The sequence below is a fragment of the Poromitra crassiceps genome (assembly GCF_964638095.1).
Source record: "Poromitra crassiceps genome assembly, chromosome: 9".
Lineage (NCBI taxonomy): Eukaryota > Metazoa > Chordata > Actinopteri > Beryciformes > Melamphaidae > Poromitra > Poromitra crassiceps.
Window position 1 is genome coordinate 39102668 of NC_139630.1, and position 20000 is coordinate 39122667.

Here is a 20000-nt window from a genome sequence, read left to right on the forward strand (position 1 = left end):
CATGCTGCAGATCAACTTTGTCTTCACATATTCTCTCTTATGGAGGTGAAGGCATGCTGCAGATCAACTTTGTCTTCATCTATTCTCTCTTATGGAGGTGAAGGCATGCTGCAGATCAACTTTGTCTTCACCTATTCCCTCCTATGGAGGTGAAGACATGCTGCAGATCAACTTTGTCTTCATCTATTCTCTCCTATGGAGGTGAAGGCATGCTGCAGATCAACTTTGTCTTCACATATTCTCTCTTATGGAGGTGAAGACATGCTGCAGATCAACTTTGTCTTCATCTATTCTCTCTTATGGAGGTGAAGGCATGCTGCAGATCAACTTTGTCTTCATCTATTCCCTCCTATGGAGGTGAAGACATGCTGCAGATCAACTTTGTCTTCATCTATTCTCTCCTATGGAGGTGAAGGCATGCTGCAGATCAACTTTGTCTTCACATATTCTCTCTTATGGAGGTGAAGACATGCTGCAGATCAACTTTGTCTTCATCTATTCTCTCTTATGGAGGTGAAGACATGCTGCAGATCAACTTTGTCTTCACATATTCTCTCTTATGGAGGTGAAGGCATGCTGCAGATCAACTTTGTCTTCATCTATTCTCTCTTATGGAGGTGAAGGCATGCTGCAGATCAACTTTGTCTTCATCTATTCTCTCTTATGGAGGTGAAGGCATGCTGCAGATCAACTTTGTCTTCATCTATTCTCTCTTATGGAGGTGAAGACATGCTGCAGATCAACTTTGTCTTCATCTATTCTCTCTTATGGAGGTGAAGGCATGCTGCAGATCAACTTTGTCTTCACCTATTCCCTCCTATGGAGGGGAAGGCATGCTGCAGATCCGGTAACTGTTTATTGAACGAGCTGAGAGCCATGTGGCGGCTGCTGCCTTCAAGTGAGGCATTAGGAGTGTGAGAAAGCAGTCGATGAGTCTGCAGCCTAACCTGTAATTACTCATGAGATGACAACGCCTTTACAAGGAGGCGGGGGTGGAAATCAATCATGGTTGAATTACTATCACTGAGTGTCCTGCAAATTACCTGTGCAGGAGAGAGAAAGAAACAGCCACATGTTCGATCCCCCCACCCCACCCCACCCCACCCCACCCCAAACTCCATCTTGAGACAATGGCAGGCAGACAGAGTAGGGGACAAATCTCAATGGGATCACTTAAGAACTCCCTTCCTCGTTGTGCATTGATCAAACAAAAAGGAAAAATGCAACAATTCATCAGTGGTTTTTGAAAGGACTCTTGGCTCTCTCTTGGATCAGACGTATTGACCGAATGAAACAGGGTATTGATGGAGGGTTGAGAAAAGCAACGACTGAACACCGGTTCCGCTGAGATAATTATAAAGGCGTTAATGGTTCAATTGCAATTGAAAGTTACCGCCTAAAGACAAAGGATAGGTGGATACTTGTGTAATACACGCTACTAACTCTGTCTGTCAAAAATTAATTCTGTGGAACAATGCAATCACATCCCTCGCTTGATTAGTTCTATTCATTCATGGAGCATTTGTGCTTGTGCGTGTGTGCGTGTGTGCGTGTGTGTGTGAGTGCGTGCGTGTGTGTGTGTGAGTGTGCGTGTGTGTGTGTGTGTGTGTGTGTGAGTGCGTGCGTGCATGTGTGTGTGTGTGTGTGAGTGTGTGTGTGTGTGTGTGTGTGTGAGAGAGAGAGAGAGAGAGAGAGAGAGAGAGAGAGAGAGATAGAGAAAGAGAAATACAGCTTTGCACACTTCAGTGAGGAGTAGCTCTTCAGTTCTCTATAAGAATTAGAAGTACAGTATCCTAACCCTGACTGTGATAATCGCTCTTTTGTGCAGTCTACCCCACTTGGTTGTCAAGACTGTATATATATCTGTTAATACTGTTAATAGCTTTATCTGTTAATATCTGTGAATCTTTATTCTTTAGATCTTATTTGTTTATCGCATATATTTGTTCTAATGTATCACGTTACTTGAGCACCAATCACACCAAGACAATTTCCTTGTACTGTATGTGAAAACATCCCTTGGCGAAATAAAGAATTCTGATTCTGATGTTAGGACATTTCTGAGTATTTACGAGCATTAGTATGGCTGGAATATAGTTATGAACATGTCTGACTATGTTTGGTCAAAGAAAAGCGAAGGACAGCCAAAGGCAAAAGAAACAGACTGCCAGGTCATGCCAGGAGGCTGCTGTCCTCAACCAAACAGACTACCAGGTCATGCCAGGAGAGGCTGCTGTCCTTAAGTTCATCTATTTATTTTCTGCTTGTTTGGAAAAGCTTCTGATGCAGCATTTACACCATGTGGCGTCCACTGTAAGCCAATTAAGTGAATGTCTTGAGGCAGGTATGCAGGCCATCACAGCAGGGTGCTCAACCCTACTTTATGCCTGCTACAAATTGAGCTATAGATATTCGATGCTCAGCAAACATAGGTATTGTATATCTCAGTACTAGTTCTCAGTACTAGTTAAATAGCTTCAACTGTAATGTGGTAATGTCTTATTTTAGCCAACGATGCCCAAGTTTCAATTCCTGGACACACTTCTGTTTCTATGTTACTTCCACAGTATGTTACTACAGTTTATTTGTAAACCGATAAAAAAGGTTCCATTTTCAACATGTTCTATTTATTCTACCTCCCTCTAGGTCCAATTATTTGTTGCTGGCTCCGTTTCCCCTTCAAGATCAGTGAACTTCCATCATATCTTATGATGTCACCGCATGCTTGTCTCAACTGCCGCTTTGCGCGATGTCGCTTCCCCCGTCTGTCTGCGTTGTTTGGCTAGGCGAAACTGAAGAGTGTGTGGGTAATGAGTGAAGAGGTGGCCTCTCCTATGGTGGCTGGCAAGGAGACACAGATATCAAAGCGTGCGAGAGCCAATTCAATTTAATGGACTGTAAAGTAGAAGCAGTGGAGGACTCTTTCCTTCCCTCTCATTTACTCTCTCTCTCTCTCCCTCTCTCACCTAGCTAGCTGACTCTCTCTCTCTCTCTCTCTCTCTCTCTCCTAGCTAGCTGAGCAGCACATCTCTGTTCCAAATGAAGCCAGTAGCTGCTGAGCCTCCAAACGGAGCGTGCTGCCTTTGATGACCCTATCTGTATTCTGCCTCTGTGCTGCATCTGCTGACCTGGGAGGCAGAGATACGAGCAGGCAGCAGCTTCATCTGGCCATGCAGGCCAGATAAGCACTTTCTGCCTCCACGCTTTCCTCTCTCAGCCGCCGACCAAAATGCCTCTCGGTGTCTTTTCAATCCCTCCCTGAAACCACCTGGCCAGATGTTGCCTGCTGGCTAATGCCTGTTACAAGACAAAAGACTGTAGTTGGATCCACCTTTTCTCCTGTGGAGTCAGGTGTCGGCGCCATGAATGGATTGTTTTGATGATCGTGTGGCATGGACTGGCACCGGAGCATATTAGCATACAGTAGCATATTAGCATACAGTAGCATATTAGCATACAGTAGCATGTGCCATCTCGTGTGCCTGCTGGCCTCTTAGCCCGCTCTCGTGTTTTCCGAGGCGTTTCATTCTGGGCAATGGGGGGGAAACGGGAGAGTGTACGGTCGGACATGGGCTGCATTTCTCTCCTCGTCGGTGCCCTTTGACGAAACAAATAGGTGGTGTCCAGTGGTATTTAAACTCAGCATTTGCAATAACTCTTACAGAAAGTCATCGGAAGACAGAATGGCAAGAGGTCAAAGGTTATATATACATTTTGAATGACAGGGGACAGAGAGGTGCGGTACCTGTGGGGAAGTGCTCGTTGATTGGCCAGTTGTCCACCTGCAAGGTGGCGTTTCCCCCGTTCCTGGTGAATCGAACCAGATGGTATTTGCCGTCGTTGACCGCTGTGGTGGCCTCCTTAACACCGATGTCCACCGTCCCGATGTTGAATGTCACGCCTACTTTGCCTTGCTCCTGGGAAAGGCAGACAGAGAGAAGCAGAGAAGCAAGCAGTTAGTAAGCGTGGGTGAATCTTGAGGGTGAACTCGCCATTGACATTGGCCCGATCCCAATACCCCCCTTGGCCCTAGCACTTGGCCCTACCCCTCCATTTTGCGCATTTAAGTAGGGGTAAGGTATCCCGTATACCCGAGGAGGGTAATGGTCATCACTAGGGATGTTCATCAATAATCGATAATCGATAATTGATCGTTGAGGAATGAATTCGATCACATGGAATTTTTATCGATTATTATCATTATTATTATTATTATTATATTTTTTTTTTTTTGCGGACTAGGTTTGGGTGGAATTCGTTCCTCCTCGCCCCACTCCATTGCACAGACGACTAACGTGAGGTGGAGCTTCATATAGTCTCTAGTTTTCTGGCTCGGCGTGGGCCTTTGTGCCAACAAAACTGTTTTTTTTTTTTTGTCACTTAAATTTTTATTGACATCAAAATAAATGAAATACATTACAGACAAGGGGGGGAACATAACATGAAATAAAAGATAATAGCTTGGGGTAAGTCTCTTTTTGGCATTATGTTATTCCGTCAACATCTCCGTAACAGTGTCCTCTTTTGGTGTCTTGTACATGGTCCATTTTTCCCATTTACTCTCCATTTTTTCCTCTTGTAGCCTCAGGATGTGTGTCAGTTTCTCCATTAAATAAATATCTTCTACAATTGTTAACCATTGTTCTTTCAACAAAACTGTTTTAAACATGGGGAATTCACACCGGCATGCGCGGGGACACAAACAAACGCACCCAGCCGATTGCCTTACATCATGTAACCTGACATGTAACATGTTTGTTTACCTGGCCACAGCGCTAGTGTGGCCAGGTGGACTGTGGACTGTGCTAGCTGCACTCTCTCCTCCTTGCAAATAACCATGCAAAAATATATCTTAGTTGAATGTAGATGCAAAGGAATATGTAATTGGCTCGTTATAACATGTATTTCAGGAAAAACTGCTAACCAGCTGCCTTCCAGCCAGGCAGCCACGCAGCGAGCACTCGTCCACAGCCCCGGGGAAGCAGCAAGGTCCGGTGTCCAATTCCGAGGTGAGGATTTCAACACCTCCCCCTTGTGGCTCCGTTCTGAAGGGCAAGGCTAAAAGCGAGGCGCACTTGAAAACGGGTTAAAATAAGAAATGGGGCCATTATATAAATGACAGAATTGGCTTTTGCCATGCAAACCATCCTGACAGCTCCGTGAGCGCTAAGCGCACTTCACTTCCGATCCATCAGACTGTCGGAGCCGCAGCCAAATGTGAAGTTTCTGACTGCGACTGTACCAATGGCTCCCCCTATTGTTGTGCAGTAGGTAATTAATGACACAATAAAGCGAGTGTAAAAAAGCTGAATGAAAGGACTTGGACGAGTGCCTTGGGTTGGCGCTCATGGTAAAGCACCCAGGAGAAGCTGAGGATGCTAGCTCGCTACGGTTCATTATACCACTGTAATGTGATGAAAATAGGCTGCCAGCAGAGATTGTAATGATGACTAATGCCCCGTGCAGCCTGTCACTGCACAAAGTGGCAGGACAGATGCCTCTTGTGCTGCAGCCTTTACAGACTGTATGAATACCATATGTTCTGTTTAGTTCTTAACGCCAAGCCCGGTTCTACCACATCCATATATCGTGATCCCTCACCATCACCGCCTGACTCCCCTCGACCCCGCTCCTTTTCACGAGCTGCCAGCGTGTTTTATTGGGGCTGCTTGACTATTCATGGCCATGTAAGGCGTTACAAGTAAAAGGGTTTAGGAGTTTTTGAGCAAGTGGCGATGGGGAACGTGGGCTGTGGTTTTCTATGTCGTTTGTTTGAATCGTCCACAGGGAACCTCTCCGTGTAATTACCTACTTTAGAGGCCCAGAGCAGAGGGAGCGTTTCTCATAGCAAAATCCAAAATTAGCAAGCCTCGCACAGCTGACGCCTTCTGTTAATTGGTCAGCGCGGAGAAGCGGCAGTGGGTAGATAGCTCAGGACATAGAGCTTGATCAATGTCAAGTTAAACTTTGCGTCGCCCCGCCTGACATCGCTACTGTAGCGTAAGACTGCGGCGAGTAAAATGGCGTGACACTTCAACTTACTGACCTGTATTTAACGTTGCTAGGCTCTCCTACTTACTAACGATGATTACTTAATGATGCCCTCCTATACTTAACACAGCTCACATCTCAAGTGGAAGATTCATGTCTGGCATTAGACCACCCACCACTACAGTGCATCATCATTTATAAGTTTATACCTTAGAGACGGTGCTCAAGACAATTAAATCTAAGATGCCATCTCAGTACGGGGAGAATAATTATAGTGAGTGTGCGTCTCAAAAATGCAGTTTGTAATGTTGATAAATTCACGGCCAAATCCTTACAGTAGCTATGGATTGATTTTCCCGGGCAAGACGTTACACTCAGTTAGTTTTCTCTGCATTCTCGCTGTATTTATGGGAAAGAAATGTAAGTAAATATGAGGTCAGTAGAAAATAAACGAAAGCTTTTTCATCGTGTTCATTTGTACCTTCTCAAACTACAGTACCTTGGAATCCTCAGTAGAAGCCAAAATAAGCTCTCACCTCACACACTGTACCTCTCAATTAGTGCTGTTTTTTGTTTCTTCGCATTTTGTCAGTTGCACCGGGGGCCACGGCGGCCACCTTGTTCGGAGTGGGTAAACACTATATAACGTGTATTGATTTGAAGTACAGTGAGTCCACAAGGAAAGTTCACCCTCCTTCAAGAAGAAGTCACCGCTTTCGGGAGCCGGAAGTCGAGCCGCTCGAGTGTTACTGCTACCATGTACTGTATAGGTGCCTATAGGCACGGCCATTTAACAAGCAAAGTGGCCTGAGGACCTGGCACTATCTCCTATGCCTCATACTTACAGCGAAAACAATCTTTTGTCTGTCCATAAAAAAGACATGTGGCATGACATTACAGTGTGCTTGAGAGGCCATAACGCGCACGACCGCCGAGTGTCTCTCCTCTCCCCCGTTTACAATCTCCAGCCGGGCTGATAATGGAAGAAGAGCGGCGCTAAAAGACATGAGAAAGCCATCTTGTAAAAAGCCGAGGTAGGTAGGTAGGTAGGTAGGCAGGGCTCGGAGGAGGAGGAGGGGAGCGAGTCAGACAACGCCTCCCAGCTCTTAACATCTCAGTCAGAGAGGCTGTAAAAGGGCTCTTAATTTAAGTAGTTGAGTAGTCGTTAAAAACTCAGAGCAACAGGAAAATGCATAATCACGCCAGCATTCTCGCACGCACGCACACGCGCGTGCACGCACGCACGCACGCACACGCACACACACACACACACACACAGACACTCTCTCCCTCCCTCTCTCTCTCTCTCTCTCTCTCTCTGCACCCAGACAGGTGAGGGTAAACACACACAAACATATTCATAATTGAACGTGACAAGGTGTGAGCTGTTGGTACCCCTGCCCTCATGACTAATGACAGGACCATTTCCCGGTAAGAAAAAACAAACAAAACAAAAGGAAAAACAACATAATATTTATGTGACGCATCCCAAACACAGACAGACACATGAGGTGTAGTACAGTACATCCCCCCATGACCTTCTGAGACTGTGGCAGGCCGGGGCTCTGCTGCGTAGTCACATCAGCGACCCGCTAATGCCTACAAACAAAGACAGATCGTCGCCCCCTGGCTTCCTACAAACAAACAACAAGGCAACAACAACCCTACACCTCTGCAACTGTGTGCCTCGGGGGCGGTGTGTGTAGAGACGACTGTGTGTGTGTGTGTGGCTGTGCTTTTCAAATGGCACAGCTCTCTCTCTCTCTCTCTCTCTCTCTCTCTCTCTCTCTCTCTCTCTCTCTCTCTCTCTCTCTCTCTCTCTCTCTCTCTCTCTCTCTCTCTCTCTCTCTCTCTCTCTCTCTCTCTCTCTCTCTCTCTCTCTCTCTCTCTCTCTCTCAGCACCACCCCTGTTGTCCGGCTACCCCTCCCGCCTCCGCCGCCGCCCACCTGCCTGTGCCCGCCCCCGCGCTGCTGCAGCAACGTTTGATTGACAGATCCAATTACGTTTTTTATTGGCCCTGTCGCTCGCGAGGCGGGAAGGCACTTCATTGTCTCCTGAGCAAAAGGGGAAAAATGGCTATTGTTCTCTTAGTGGAAAAGATGATGGCCGCTATTCCAGGGGTAAACAAATGATGCGGGGAGAATCACTTCTCCACACGCACACACGCACGCACGCACGCACACACACACACACACACACACACACACACACACACACACACACACACACACACACACACACACACGCACACACAACACGCGCACTCACGCGCAAACATACGCACAAGCGGATACGGAAACACACACACACGCAATGTCACAGAGTGTAACCTTGTCCTGAAGAATCGGTGTTTCAATAGCCGCATATGGGCCAAAAAAAACACACAAGTCCAAGCATTCAATCACTCTCACAGCAAGCACTCAACATTAAATATCAAATTGAGGTGGAGAGAGTACTAATTAACTGTTGTGTTAAAGCACTTTTATGTCCTAACGCCTCCCACACAGCTTTTGATGCCCAACATGAGCACTCATTCTTTCATTGCTACTGTATAGGTGCTGAACGCAATGATGTTGCCAAATGAAGCCAGTAGCTGCTGAGCCTCCAAACGGAGCGTGCCATGATGTGTGTGTGTGTGTGTGTCTCTAAAGTGTACACTGTCTCTAAAGTGTACACTGTGTGTGTGTGGGCGTGCGCGTGTGTGCGTTCGCAATATAACTAAGACTGATAAATGTAATTGCACTGCTGCATCTCTCCGATGTTCGCTATAACCCAGGCTTTGGCACGCGGAGCTCCAGCGGTCCCACGTGACCCGGCACACACTGACACCAGTAATCAGGCCCGGCGCAATCCAATTCAGGGCCGATCAATGCCTCCAACACATGGAGGGCCCCCGGGCGGGGAGAAGGAGAGAGAATCACTCACAGCAGCGCTGGTCAATCCTGCAGACAGCCATCACAGCCCTTAGCAGACAGCTGCTGCACACGGGGATCGGCGGCTCACAATAGACCCCCCCATCCCCATCTCGCTGAATGGTCATTCTTGCTAAGCCACAGGCCCAGATAGATACATGCATCTGAAAGCTATTTACGGAGGTGAGATGGGTGGAATTAGCGCATTTAGCTCTGCCAGGGGAGGGGGAAAAAAGCTGACAAAAGAGGTAGCGAGACAGAGGGAAAATAGATGAATTTGTGTGTTTTCACTGAGCGAGGTACGGCCTCTGTACGGAGATGTGCATCGAAAGCACTTTAAGGTCAGAGGATGTTATTAAAGCGTGATTCTCGCCCCCCCCCCCCCCCTATCCTCCACAAAAGGTATTGCATTGCGATCAAACCTTGATTGAAATCTGGTACGGGCACAGAGTAGTTGTAGCGGGACGAGTCCAGTGGATCTATATTAAGTCTCAGCTGGGAGGGAGGAGAAGATCTGATATCAAAAATGTGAACATGTCCCTGGCAGGAGTTTGGGTTACATACCCAGCCTTTCTTCTGACATCAGCGCTCAAGTTAGCTTTTGCGGTCAGGGGCCATCAAAAGTGGATCATGGAAGCAGTGCAGGCAGAATCAATAGGCTGGAGAAGCTAGGACAGCGTGAGACGCGCTGGATTGATGTACCTGGCCTTCACCAGCGCCAGAGCCATTTATCGTCAGTAATTGACAGATATAACTCTTGGACTGTGAAGTGATTTGTAGCTGTCGGCTCCCGTGTGCGTCACAGTCTCAAGTGGGAATTTGCTAAAGGATAGGATGTTGGTAGGGTTGGGAACCGAAACTCCAGAACCGAAATCCAAGATGCCGAGTACCCGGGTGTCCGTAAAAAGCTGAATTTAGGTTCTGCTTATAGGTTCCTAAACAAATTTTACTCACGCTTTCACTTTACATTCCTGTGGTGGCGGCTTTGGTTTGTGGTCCGCCAGTAAAACCAACGGTTCTGCCCGGCTGCTGCGCCTGTGTGTGAGTTTGAATGTACAGTACAGTATGCATGTCTTCCCCTCTCGTAAAGCTACACAGTGCTCTTTCTGGACTGTAAAACTTACAGATCCTGTGATACGTAGATTGCCTTCCTTCACCAGCAAATACTCTTGAGGCTCTTGAGGCTTTTAATGCATGGATGTAATTTTTTTTAATTTAAGCTTTTCTGTGAAATAGGCTAAGCATATGACCTGTTTCGACCCCGCCCCTTAAACAATCATAATCGAGAATTGTTAAGAATCAGAATCGATAAGCAGAATCGGAATCGGGATTGTTAAAATCCAAACGATACCCCAACCCTATGTTAGAGGCTGACGAGGGGAGGTTTGTGTGCGATCAGCTCATCTACAGGCCTATGAGTGGTTTTTAGATGTACCCAATGTACTAAGGATTGTGCGGGCCCCCAGGCTGCAGAGAGGCGTGGCGTATTTGGAGGGTAGGAAGCTTTGTTATCACCTTGAAATTGGCCCAAATTACAAAATATGGAAGGAACATGTATCTAAATGCATGCAGTCTCCAATTCCCCAATGAATGAGATTGTTTAGTCATACGAAAAGTACCGTAATTTAGCGCACGTCGTGTCCAACCAAAGTTGCTGTGAATCACTGGAACGCATCTGTAGCCACCCAGAGAGCCTGGCATACTTACACCTTCACTCCAAGCTGAAAATAATGACCTGGTTATTGAGCTCAAAGCTTGAGTGAGGGCCAAGTGTTTAATTAAGCTAACGTACATCATTATAGGTCATTATTGGTTTTGGCCGGTTCTCTCAGAAAGCGGCAAAGCATATAGTCCAAAATTAACTTTTTTGGCCAGCGGCCAAATGGCTAGTGAATGTTCCAATTTGACCAGCCACTCATTAGATTAGAATTGTTGTTGTTTTGTGGCTAGCGAGTGAAGCACATCTACCAGCCACTTGCATATTTTACCAGCATTCGGCCGGTGGTTGGTGCCAATTTTGGAGCCTGTATAGACGCACTGTAAGGGAGAGAAATTATACATACTTTGTGTTGAAATAAAGCACAGTTTTACTATAGCCTCTTATTAATGGGGCTACTCACAGCCGTGACACAGCAACTGTGCTGAAAAGGGACAGATCAAAGCACGTCTTTTGGAAAAGCTACGGTGCCGGGTTTAAACTGAGAGTAGGTACGGTTTTAATTGACTACTTTAGAAGCAGTGAAGGAGTGAGGACCCAGGGTTCCTCGCATTGTCTGGCGACAGCTCTGATGTACCTTAATGCACTATTCAAATAAACATTCCCCTGAAAACTGTGAATTTCCATGAATCATTAATTCACTCAAACATTCATTGAAACATTCATAGCGGGGCTGTGGAGCATGTGGCGAGAGGCGGTGTGGAGGAGACAAGGCACAAAGCTTCTGAAATATTGATCATACCTAAAAGAACCCAGAGGACGAAACACTATTTCTCACACCTGAGAGAGCCAGCGGGAACAGCTCCATCGAATGGACAGGAACAAAATGGCCTCCACCTCGTTTCGTTTTTACTTAGCGCTACTGTACTGGTAAGGTAATTGTAGCGCACACAGCCGGCGAGTCCATTAGCCAGTTGGTTAATGCCCAGGAGTGCCAGCTAGCGTTAGCCTCCGCACCCAGACTAAAGAAGAAACAAGCCACTGTAGTTTTTTTCTTCTTCATATAAACACACGCAGAGGTGCATTGTGGGGGAACGTAATGGCTTTGACTCCTGCGACCGGGCTCAATGTCAAACTCAGCCAGCCTCGCTCTTTGATCCGCTGCCGCAGAATATGAATCGCGCAGGGTCAGCCTTATCAATTATTTACGCCCCCTCTTTCTCTATTTCCTGTTTGTCCGCTCTTGTGGCTGTAACTTGCCCTGACACTAATGGCGGACGGTCTGGTGAAAACATTTATCAGTGTTACCGCAGAGTCCTCCCCGGGTCTACGCTATCACTTTCAGCCTCTTGGAACTGAGAGCACTGACAGTGCACTGATCCTAATCATATAGCGCACTTTATATATGTGTGTTGGCTCTATTGTCTGAGCACAGCCACTGTCTCCCAACAGAACACCCTGGTCGAAAGCAACCGTACCTAATTCTGAGCACTGAAGCACAATGTTTACGGTATTTTACTGTCAATCTTGGCATACTTGCTAAGTTAAGTTATCCTTTATTTATCCCCGTGGGGAAATTCATCCTCTGCATTTGACCCTTATCCTCTACTAGGAACCTTCCTAGAACTAGGAGCAGTGGGCAGCCGCAGTGCAGCGCCCGGGGACCAACTCCAGTTATTTTGCCATTGCCTTGGTCAGGGGCACTGACAGGAGTATTAACCCTAACATACATGTCTTTGATGGTGGGAGGAAACCGGAGCACCCGGAGAAAACCAACACGGACACGGAGAGAACATGCAAACTCCACACAGAAAGGACCTGGGACGGACCGGGGTTACAACCCGGGACCTTCTTGCTGTGAGGCAACAGTGCTAACCACTGAGCCACCGTGCTGTCCTAAGTGCCCGTGCCGTGCTAAGAGTAAAGCTTGTTTTTAAATGTTCTGGTTTACCTGAAAGTATTAAATTGATTGATTGATTGCTTTATTGCAGACTCATGGTCCATAGAAAAAACATACATACATAAATACATAGATACACACAAATCACATAAAAAAATATACATTTCACTTTAAAAAACAATTAAAGTATTAAAGTAATAGTATCAACGATTTTAGTATTTAGTGCTAATAGCAATATTGCTGGGTCCAAACAACCCTATCCTAAATTCAAGCCATTCAATGATATGTGATCATAGCGTTTGCAGTATGGCCTAATACTGAGAAGAAGTAAGCTATCAATTGCTCAACTTATAATGATGGACTTTCATCAAATAAATGGCTACATATTACTCTGTTTTCCAGTGAAAAAGACAAAGTACACCATTCAGAGGAACCGGGGTCCATACATTAACCTCACTACCTGTTACGTTAAGTATATTGTGATTTCTGAAAATGTGCCAAGTGTTGCTTCATCTCTCTCTGTTGTCTACAGGTTTGACTAGGAGGCACGGCAGGAGTGATTACAGCGCGTGCTGCATAATGACGAGGAGCGTGCTGAAACATCAGCCATGAATTTTCATCTGTCTGATAGCCTGACCTGCTGCTACTGCTGGTACTTCATCTTGCACCATCACCATGCAGGGCGCGTCGCCCACCGGCAACAAGTAATCAGGGCATTTACAGAAAGCAATAGGGTCTCAGAGGCGGGCGTAGTTACACATGCATTCGCTCGCACACGCACACACACACACACACACACGCACACGCACACGCACACGCACACGCACACGCACACGCACACACACACACACACACACACACACACACACACACACACACACACAGGATGTAATACTAGAGAATAATGTTTTGCAACAGCTGTTTAGGAGAGGCCAGGCATAACTCTAAAGTTGTATTTAATTGGCTCGCTGAAGTCGCCGAGGGTCTATTCCGTCGTCCGTTTAAGAAGGAGCAGGTCTTGTGTGACCTCACGCTGTGCCCGCGTCGGGGGCCACATGGTCCCCTGCGCGTCAGGGGACTCGTTGAAAAGAGTCAATGAATAGGATTTGTGCTGGATGGAATAATATGCTGTGAAAGTCCATTAGGGACTACAGGCTAATGAAATTGAAACAGCTTGCTGATCAAATTAGAATCTGTTCGGCAGATATTTAATTTAATGTGCCGCTGAATTCCAACACTTTCTTATTTGGTAGACCCAGAATGAAACGGCGCACCATAAATCAAGTGGAGACACAATTTACCCCACATTTTCCGCTCTCTTGTTTTTCATCAAATGAAGAACAACAACCTCCAGAAGTATAATTTGCTGTATACTTAAAAAAAACAAAAACAATTTAAGCAAGGCAAAATCCCTCGCTTTACACTCTTAATTAAACAGAACTGACTAGATTCTTTATACTTTAAACTAAGAAAGGGGCCAATTGAAAATGGAAATAAGAAAAGAGAGAAAAGAAAATACACCAGCCAAACGGAAAAAAGACAAAAAGCTGTCTCTGACTGTGACCTTTGAACGTGTTTTCCCCAAAGCAAATACCTTCAGTCACTTTGGACGCACGCACGTATGGCTCCAGCAGCTGCTTCACAAAGAGTGAAATCCTTTGAACAGACACACGTGAGATCTCTGCTTGTTTGAAGTGCTGCCCTCTCTGTATTCTCCAAGCCCTCACTGCTACGTCTGAGAGGCGCTATCTGAAGCGTGATTACATCGAGAGGAAGCCAGGGACAAAAAAAAAAAAGAGAGGAAGAAAAACGTGTGGCTCGACAGTGACTATTTCAGAAACTCGCAATCAAAAAATTGGATGTAATTATTGGAGCGAGAGATACCCCATTCTGCAATCCAACCAGATAATGCACACAGAGGGGGTGGAAGCCTTAGAGAGACTCTTTCCATTATAATGGCATGGACGGACGGAGGGACTCGCGTCGCCGATAGCCACAATCGCTTGGATCTTCTTGCCTTTGAACATTGAGCAAGGCTTGGACCACAAATCTCAGAGAGAGAGAGACATAGAGACAGACAGAGATGGAGAGAGAGCGAGAGGGAGAGGGACAGGCAGAGAGACATAGAAAGAGAGAGGGAGAGAGAAGCAGCTTCCCCTTCCATCTGTTTATGTGTACATGTAGTATTCTGGGCACGCATTTCCAGGCACAGACAGACGGGCTCACAAGTGTAAACACACAAACATGCAGGCGTGTGCGTGCGCGCACACACACACACACACACACACACACACACATGCGCGCGGGTGTCTTCTTTGTCATTGTCCTCGTTTGTCTAATGTTGTCTCTGCATGCCGCATTAAAATGAGAGGTGCTAACACCCGCGTACCAGAAACAGGTGTTAAAATGCTAATGCTAATCGTTGGCATCACCAGTAGCTACAGTACACAACAGTAGATGCTGTACTGATCCCTTGCCTGCAGTGTCAGCTCTCGCCATGCAGAGGGCGAAGGGGGGGGGGAGGGGGGGGGGGGAGCCTCGTTCCCCCAATCACAGGAGGTGATGAGCCAGAACAAAAGGTCTCCTCTGTTCTCTGCTGGGGGGCAGATGGTTGCCAACATTGGTGCCAATGCTAGTTGGATGGTCCCGAAACACGCTGGCAGCTCAGGGGCGGGTGGTCTGTTGCTAAGGGTAACCTGCCTGATATCAAGACTATACCCACCGCCTCACCTGCTGCGCTGATGTGTCAGGGATGAAGGTAGTGGGGATGGAAGGAGGGAGAGAGAGAGAGAAAAGGGCAAACAATGGGAGAGGATATGAGATAGAGGATTGTCTGTGTACTGTAGAGGTAAAAGCACTCGCCTCCACCGCGGAGACCCGCAGGTTTAATTCCCGGTATAGCGGTACTTTCCGGCTTGGTCAGACGTTCCACAATTGGCCGTGTCTGTGGGTGGAAAGCTGGTGGGGTATGAGTCCTGGTCGCTCCACTAGCGCCTCCTCTGGTCGACCTGTTCTGGGGGAGGGGAACTGGGGGGAATAGCGTGATATCCTCCACGCGCTACGTCCTGCCTGTGAAACACCTCGCTGTCAGGTGAATAGAAGCAGCTGCACATGGGAGGAAGCATGTGCTAGTCTACGGCTCTCTCCAGATCCACAGAGGGGGTGGAGGAACAGCAGGCCAAGTACAATTGGGGAGAAAATGGGAGAAAAATGTGGGTGAAAAAAAAAAAAAAAATCAGAGCTGGAGAATGATGAAGTGAGGATAGATAGAGTGCATTAGGCACTCTGGTCTCAACCACACTCTTTTCCTCATTCCATTTCTCCATGCGTGATTGTACTGTAGTGAAGAGAGGAGTCAGCTCACTTTGATCAAATCACTTCTGTGGGTCGCTCCGTCTCCACTGAGCACAGTGGACACCCATTACTCCTCTTCAAATTTAAACTATTTGCCAGTCTCATTGCTTCAACGTGGGGAGATTATGCTTGGGCAAGATAATGAATTGAATTCCTACTTTCTGAACATTTGCTATAACGGAGGAATAGTTTGCAAGGCTATGCGGCATGTGGGATTTGGTAAAAAAAAAAAAACAGATACATCACTCTCAGTCACTATCTTAATAATACAATACAATATAACAGTCACTATCTTAATAATACAATACAATATAACAGTCACTATCTTAATAATACAATATAACCCAACGGCTGAATATAATCACATCTAAAGCCTCTTCTGAAGCCCATTATTACAAATGTAGGTGGTGTGGCCAAGCTTGATTCAAACCCGCAGAAGTTTATTTCTATGATTACAATGTTTCCAAAGAGACTAAATATGTTGTGCTGAGCTACAGGGAAATGTGTTTAGAATGATGCACAGCACATCTTTGGCGCAGCAACAGAAACATTGTGTCTTGGGTTTGAATAGTTCAGTCAATTTAAGCGGCTACAGCTTGAATGAAGCGTCGGAATGAGTCGATACAAAAATCTGTATGTGACATTCTCATATGCTATCTATGTTCAAAGAAAAAAGAATCTAACTTGAAGGAGACTTCAGTGGGGAAATGTAAGAGTTGAAGGATGGCTCCATTCCATCACAGTCCATCAGCTGTAACTAATCGGCTAGCTTCACCTGGAACGCTCTTGCTTCGTACACCACCACTATAATTGAGGGCGGAACTCATTTAATATGAATACGTTTAATGTATCTGCTTGGACAAGATGTCAGACTCATAACAAACTCTCAGACGCCACACCGGGCAGCATATGCCGTCTCTGGGCATGCTTCTGGCTGTCACGTCAGCTTGATACTGGTCAACGGTCCAGGTCTCATCTCGCATTCATTCATTTGCAATGCATGAGCACGTCCGGCGCATCAGAGCCATGTTAAATCAACCTGCCTGCACAGCACAGTGCCGGGCACATCCATAACGCACATGATGAGCTCTGATGATGATTGATTACAGACAGTCTGAAAGCAGGACCGATCGATGCTCTTTATTCTTCAGAGTGCAGAGATGCTGCATCTCTGTATCAGCGGGGAGTGACTGGAGGATTCCTCCGTAAAGGAGATCAAATGGTTGTTTTCTGTCAGCAGGAACATTTGGGAGCGGCCGAGGCCAGGCTTTCTGTGAGAGGAGTCAAGCTAACAGACCCCCTGCTGGCTGAGCAGCATGGGGCATCTCCTTGCTGTCTAAATATGTCATTGCTCTTCAGAGACACCTCCTTCGTACACGGTTTCAGATGGAGGGATAATATGGAGATAGGGCAGGAGGGGGAGGGAGGAGGAGCGAGGGGGAGAAAGAAAGAGAAAGAAAGAAAGAAAGAAAGAAAGAAAGAAAGAAAAGAAAAGAAAAGAAAAGAAAAGAAAAGAAAAGAAAAGAAAGAAAGAAAGAAAAGAAAAGAAAAGAAAAGAAAAGAAAGAAAGAAAGAGAAAGAAAGAGAAAGAAAGAAAGAAAGAGAAAGAAAGAAAGAAAGAAAGAAAAAGAAAGAAAGAAAGAAAGAAAGAAAAGAAAAGAAAAGAAAAGAAAAGAAAAGAAAAGAAAGACAAATGGAGGAAGAAATAGGTGAAAGTCTCGAGCAGTGGAGACGATGGAAACAGGGGAAGGGGAGCACTGAAATGGAGACTTGAATTATAGCCAGCACCTAAAATGGCTGATTAAATAGGAGGAAATCTAGGTCGGTCTGTCTCCCGCACTTGAATGAACGTTGAGGCAGGATCAGCGAGTGGCCTACTTCCTGAACGCTTTGGACACTTTCAGGCCGAGCGGTCTTCAAACGCCGTCTCGCCAGCGTTCCAGAGCAGAGACCTATCCTTCAGGATATGTAAATGCTACAAGAGCCTGTGCCAAAACAATAGTAATCGCTAGCTGTTTATTTATGGCCCGTTGCTTATGAGCTTGACAAAAAAAAGACATTTGCATTTCACATCTGCTTATATCCTCCCCGCATGCTTGTCCTTCCTTGTCAATTATTCGCCGTAATTATTTCCCCCCCCCCTCACTATTTCCAAGGCTTTATTTTTCATCAAATTAATTGGCCTGAAAGTAATAAGGCACCAGTCATTTTTAAAGGCAATTTTCTTTTCCATAATACGAAACTGCTAAGAGATAAGTGCGTATCAAAAGCCTCGGCAGATAGCGCTCGTAGCTTCTCTGCTCTCTCACAATTAACGGGGCTGCATGTGGAGAGGCGGCGTGAAATCTAGGCTATTGGAATGCAAGGAGACGCCGACGTCATTCTGCCAAACACATTAATGTTAATCAGGGGGGCTCTAAAGATTATGCCCATGCTTCTTTGCGTGTCGGGTAGCGGCGCGTGCGCATGCCAATGCATGTGGCACGCTAGACGCGCGTCTGCGCACGCAATCAAAGACCCAGATTTCCTTTATCACGGGGGCCTTGATGGGGCTTTTCAGGTTTTTAATTGCATGGGTTTTGAAACGTGATGGTTGCTGATAAAAGCAGTGGTGGAGTGTGTGTATGCACAGTGGTGGAGGTGAGTGTGTGTATGCACAGTGGTGGAGTGTGTGTATGCACAGTGGTGGAGGTGAGTGATGTGATGCCAAATCTGGCATTTCTATGCTTTTTTCTTTTACCACCCAATTTGTCAGAGAGTAACAGCATGCCAGAAACAGCATGTCAGAGAGAATCGCAGTAGATACACTACCAGTGAAAAGTTTGGACACACCTGTTTTTCATGATCTTAAAGCTATTTAGATCTAAAGGCTTTACAATACGTCCATGCTGGACATTTGTTCCATATACAGTGACAGCAATGTGTTCAGCTGCTGCTCCCAGCCGAAGGTCCTCTAGCTGCCAGGCAGAAAAGCTAATGTCTGGTTACTGCGGAGTGTCCGGTGCTCCCGGTGTGCGGAGGGTCTGTGCGTGCGGCGAGTGCGCTCTGCACTGAGCTCTGTGCTCCCTCTGAAAGAAGGAAACCCCGCGGAGGTCTCAGAGTATAGAAGGCACCAGTGAGTGAGGAGGTCTCAGAGTATAGAAGACACCAGTGAGTGAGGAGGTCTCAGAGTATAGAAGGCACCAGTGAGTGAGGGAGGTCTCAGAGTATAGACGACACCAGTGAGTGAGGAGGTCTCAGAGTATAGAAGGCACCAGTGAGTGAGGGAGGTCTCAGAGTATAGAAGACACCAGTGAGTGAGGAGGTCTCAGAGTATAGAAGACACCAGTGAGTGAGGAGGTCTCAAAGTATAGAAGACACCAGTGAGTGAGGAGGTCTCAGAGTATAGAAGGCACCAGTGAGTGAGGGAGGTCTCAGAGTATAGAAGACACCAGTGAGTGAGGGAGGTCTCAGAGTATAGAAGACACCAGTGAGTGAGGGAGGTCTCAGAGTATAGAAGACACCAGTGAGTGAGGAGGTCTCAGAGTATAGAAGACACCAGTGAGTGAGGGAGGTCTCAGAGTATAGAAGGCACCAGTGAGTGAGGGAGGTCTCAGAGTATAGAAGACACCAGTGAGTGAGGAGGTCTCAGAGTATAGAAGGCACCAGTGAGTGAGGAGGTCTCAGAGTATAGAAGACACCAGTGAGTGAGGAGGTCTCAGAGTATAGAAGACACCAGTGAGTGAGGGAGGTCTCAGAGTATAGAAGACACCAGTGAGTGAGGGAGGTCTCAGAGTATAGAAGACACCAGTGAGTGAGGGAGGTCTCAGAGTATAGAAGACACCAGTGAGTGAGGGAGGTCTCAGAGTATAGAAGACACCAGTGAGTGAGGAGGTCTCAGAGTATAGAAGGCACCAGTGAGTGAGGAGGTCTCAGAGTATAGAAGTCACCAGTGAGTGAGGAGGTCTCAGAGTATAGAAGACACCAGTGAGTGAGGGAGGTCTCAGAGTATAGAAGACACCAGTGAGTGAGGAGGTCTCAGAGTATAGAAGACACCAGTGAGTGAGGAGGTCTCAGAGTATAGAAGACACCAGTGAGTGAGGGAGGTCTCAGAGTATAGAAGACACCAGTGAGTGAGGAGGTCTCAGAGTATAGAAGGCACCAGTGAGTGAGGAGGTATCAGAGTATAGAAGACACCAGTGAGTG

General features: G+C 46.5%; 1 protein-coding gene across 1 annotated transcript in view; it reads right to left on the minus strand.

Annotated features, from left to right (window-relative positions):
• The window catches only part of nrxn3b (neurexin 3b), a gene marked incomplete at both ends in the record, with an annotated part of 373896 nt that overhangs the window by 48523 nt on the left and 305373 nt on the right, over nt 1-20000 (minus strand). The window contains one exon of the mRNA XM_083643677.1: nt 3746-3917. Within this exon, the coding sequence (XP_083499803.1) occupies nt 3746-3917 (172 nt within the window). The remainder of the gene's footprint in view (nt 1-3745; nt 3918-20000) is intronic.